At 38.9% G+C, this 5,000-nt stretch overlaps 1 protein-coding gene across 2 annotated transcripts in view; it reads right to left on the reverse strand.

Moving 5' to 3' along the window:
* The window catches only part of LOC143287396 (uncharacterized), a 27,714-nt gene that overhangs the window by 1,861 nt on the left and 20,853 nt on the right, over window positions 1-5,000 (reverse strand). For both annotated transcript variants that reach the window (XM_076595375.1, XM_076595374.1), the window contains exons 8-9: window positions 728-838; window positions 1-159 (exon numbers count right to left, since the gene is read on the reverse strand). The exon at window positions 1-159 is cut by the window's left edge and continues 1,861 nt beyond it. In XM_076595375.1, coding sequence (XP_076451490.1) covers window positions 1-159; window positions 728-838 — 270 coding nt within the window. The remainder of the gene's footprint in view (window positions 160-727; window positions 839-5,000) is intronic.

Here is a 5,000-nt window from a genome sequence, read left to right on the forward strand (position 1 = left end):
GCGGACCTGGTCCGCCTCCAGCTCCTGGAAAGCATCCAGCCAATGGACGCTCAGCGTCTCCCTCGACCAATCGAACGCCTCGCCCGGCCGGTTCAGCAAAAAGTGGGACCGGTACCCTGGCTTCCACGTCGGGTGACAGTTGTGGTTCAGGCACTTCACCTGCGTGCAGTTAATTGAGAAAATTAAATCTACTCAAATCAAATCAATCAATTCACATCAAATCTGAAGGGGGGGGGGGATTAAGAAAGAAGAAGAAGATGATAATCATGGTGATGATGATGAAGAAGATGATGGTGATGCGGAGGAGGAGGAGAAGGAGGCTGACGAACAAGAAATTGAAGATGATGATGATGATGATGAAGTGGAATCATCAACACTTTGCTGTTGCTACTACTACTGCTACTACTACTACTACTACTACTACTACTACTACTACTTTTAGCCTAGTCGATCGCAATGGGGCCAGTCTGAGCTTAGTGTAACACACACACACACACACACACACACACACACACACACACACATATATATATATATATATATATATATATATATATATATATATATATATGTATGTATGTATGTATATTCCTTTCTTCTGCTGATGGATACGAGGGAAACAAAAGTGTGTTTTGCAAAGACGCGATTGATTATGAACGCAGTGAACGTGTGTGCTGGAGCGATGATCACATTACCATATAATATACCGCAACAAGGTGGTGCTCACCTGTAAGTGGCGGTGCAGGTAGAGGATTGTGGGATCCAGCTCTATCAGGCGGTACGACAGGTAATGGTCAGCGATCCACGGGGAGTCGGACTTCACGTTGTCCCAGTACATCTGGAACACACACACACACACACACCCACACACACACCCACACACACACACAGACACACACACACACACAGACACACACACACACACACACACACACACAATCACACAATCACAAAATCACACACACATATACACATTCACACTCACACATTCACAACCCCCCCACCCCCCCACCCCCCACACACACACACATAAACACACACACACACACACAATCACACACACACATATACACATTCACACCCACACATTCACACCCACCCACCTACACCCCCCACACACACACACACACATAAACACACACACACACACACACACACACACACACACACACACACACACACACACACACACACAAGTTGCCCAATATCAAACGACTCACAAAACAAATTTCTATCAGATAAGGAAAAGGCAGAAATCTTTGTTGAAATGTTTGCGCAAAATAGTAAAAACGAAGGTTTATCACAGGAGTGTAAGACAAACAGAGACACAGAAGAAAACGGTCCTTTATACAGTGATCCGACTCCGCAAAATGACTTGTGGTTTAATTCTCCTAGTACATATGAAGATCTACAAACCGCAATAGCTTCCCTTAGCAATAAAAAAAAAAAGTTCCGTTGGCATCGATGCAACATCAAATGAGATGAGAAAAAACATTCCAGAAAAATGTATGATTTTCATTCACAAAATAGATCAGAAATGTTGGATATCTGGAAGTGTACCACAGATATGGAAAAGATCGATAGTGGTACCAGTTCTAAAAGCAGGAAAACCTAAACGCAATAAAAAAAAAAAATAGCTACAGGCCTATTGCTTTGACCTCGCATGTCAGCAAACTAATGGAAAAAATAGTCCTGCAGAGAATAATAACTTACTGTGAAAAATATAATATCATTCCAGTGAATCAGGCAGGCTTTAAGAAAGGAAGATCAACAGTCGAACACCTAGTAAAAATTACAACTCAATAAAACGCCAGTTTGCCCGCAGAAAAATTGTCTTGGCAACGATTTTTTGATGTTAAAAAAGCCTACGATCAAGTTTGGCACAAACGTCTGCTATACAAACTGAAATCAGTCGGAATATCTGGTAATCTCTATGAGTATATAAAAAGCTTTTTATCTAATAGAACTACCCAAGCGAGGGTGGGAACACATTATTCTTTACCACATAAACTTGACATGGGAATTCCTCAGGGTTCAGTTATAGCCCCTATACTTTTTTTAATATTCTTATTCAGGATCTCCCAAAGGTATTGTCAAATCGTGTAGTTATAGTACAGTATGCTGATGACATTTGTATGTGGATGGGTGTCACTCTAAAAAAGTCAACCCCACAAAGAGCACAGAATTACATACGGCGTTTGTATCAATCTGATCTTGACAACCTTGGTAACTATATGTTTGAAAATGGTCTAGCCTTGTCGACAGAAAAAACATGTATGATGTTGTTTAATTCAGGCGGTAACCCATCTAGCATGCCAATTTTTAAATTACTTGGGGACGTCATTGATTATAAACAGGTGGTGAAGTTTTTAGGTGTTTATCTTACTTCAAAACTGACATGGAACATTCACTTTGATTACATCTTAACAAAGGCAAGGAAAAGTATCAATCTAATGAAAATTCTAAGCCGCTTACCTTGGGGAATGGATACAAAAACATTGATCCATCTTTCCATGGCTCTTGTAAGATCTAAGTTAACGTATGCACAAGAAATACTTTTCAGTGCACCTAAATATCTATTACAAAAGATTCAAAGTGTAGACTGAAAGGCTATCAAAATTGCCCTCGGAGTGCCCTTTCATGCATCCAACCATGAAACATACAAAACAGCCGGAATTCTCCTTTAAATGAGCATCGTGAGTTAGCAACAGCAAAATTCGCTGTAAGATACACTTCTATGGCAGAAAATTTCATTGCTGATGAACTGACAGTAAGATCTGACATTGATTTTCCAAAAAGAGCTAAAGCTATTTTCATCACAAGAAACAGTTGCAACTTACGTTTCAAATCTGTTAAAAGAATCTGGTGTTAACATGAACGAGTTAGCTATAAAACCATCTTATACTCCTATTCCTTTTTGGGAAATGTTGAAAGCAGATTTTGATACCAACTATTCTGAAACAAAAAAGGAAGAAAACATAAATATCACGAAGAGTACTGCCAGAATACACATAGCAGAAAAATACCAGAATCATCTCCATATATTTACAGATGGATCCGTTCTTGATGACAAAAATGCTGGCGCGGCTTTTACTATTCCCGCTGTTAAAGTTGAAAAATCTTGCTTTATTGGAACGAATTTTTTTCCATTTTTACGGCTGAACTTGCTGCTATTATACAAGCATTGAGCTACTTGGTGAGCCATCAAACAGTTTTCTTGAAAATAGCATTCTTTGTTGATTCCAAATCAGTACTTTGTGCTCTAGAATCATTTAGCCTTGAAACAAGACCTGACTTAGTTATTGAGGCAAATCATTTGGTACATTGTTTGAGGATTAAAGGTACTGATGTCAGTTTCTGTTGGGTGCCTTCTCATGTGGGCATTTGTGGCAATGAAACTGCTGATAAAGCAGCTAAAAGAGGAGCACAAGATTCAGAAAAATCGACAAAAATACTTGTCCGACTTTCCGTGAAAGAAGCATACACTATGTTAGAAAAAACAGCATGGGGTCGATTTCATAAACGATGGAAGACAGAGTCTTCTAAACAGAAAGGGACATTATTCCCCAAACTTTCATTTAAAAAAAAACAAAAAAAAACGAATTCTTCAGCTTGCTATACAAGATTAATAACCTCTACTTTCTTCCGTATAAAACTTGACGCGCTGAAGACAAAATATAGTAAAAATGTTATATGCATTTGTGGTAAGCAGTTCGGCTTGCATCATAGTTTGTTTCAATGTCAGCAGTTACGTATCTTCTTGCCCAAGTATTTCACAGAGAGTAACTATTCTGCAGATGATTTGGGGGAAGTTATTTCTAACGGGGTTCATTTAGTAGAACTTTCAAAGGCATTAGTTCATAGTCCAATTTCTACATTCCTTTAATGTACTTCATAATCATGTTACTGGTTTTAGTTATTATCATCATTATTGAATTGTTACTGTTAAAGCTAATTTCATGTTAGTTATGCATTTCTTGGTAGTTTTCTACCTTTTCTGTTTTATTCTTACTTCTCTGTCCCCTCTCTCTACCCCTCCCACCCCCCAACCCCCATTTTTTTTCGTCTAATATCACTAATAGTGAAAAGACGCTAAACTAAAGAACGAACACACACACACACACACACACACACACACACACACACACACACACACACACACACATTAAGCTCACCGGTATGATTCGCCTGTTTCCACGGGAACTCTTGACAAAGGACACAGCTATATCCTTGTGTCATTTGAAAATATACCACTACACACATTTAACTGACACGAAATTCTTTAAAATAATTTTTTGATGAATCAATTTGATGCTATCCCGAGTTTGATTCAACAGGCTTACATCACATTTGAGTAACAACGTAAGAAAACAAATTTCCTCAGCTGATGGGAAACAATTCAAACAAAATATGTGTCTTTGTCATGACGCAAAAAGAACACAGCGAACATGTACTTGAACGATTATCTCATGAATGGCATACATTCAATGACATAATATGAACATATAGAGATCGAATGATCGCAAGATGAACTAATAAACCACACATTTGACCACTGCTTTGCCCTCAAAGATGAGAACTGCGTACCCACTTTAACTTCGATTCAGTGAATAACAGTCGCAACAGCTGCATGGTATCAAGTTTCAGTAACCGTTTTAAGGTAGAGTCAAAGCGTGCAGATTGATCCGTATATGTTAATAACAATGATTATAATGATAACAATAATGATAATCATCGTTATCATAACAATAGTGTGCATTTATATAGCGCACTTTCTCTCTAGGAGCTCGGGGCGCTTTTCATGAAAGAAAAATATTACAAATTGCAAATCATTCATGACCACTCTTTCTCAAAACCCATCCCCCCACCCACCCACCCACACACTCTCTCTCTCTCTCTCTCTCTCTCTCTCTCTCTCTCTCTCTCTCTCTCTCTCTCTCTCTCTCTTTCCATGCTTCCAAAGTGAGCTGACATGGGTGGTGCTGGAGAACAAGGAAGCT

This window comes from Babylonia areolata, chromosome 11 (assembly GCF_041734735.1).
Source record: "Babylonia areolata isolate BAREFJ2019XMU chromosome 11, ASM4173473v1, whole genome shotgun sequence".
NCBI classification, from domain to species: Eukaryota; Metazoa; Mollusca; class Gastropoda; order Neogastropoda; family Buccinidae; genus Babylonia; species Babylonia areolata.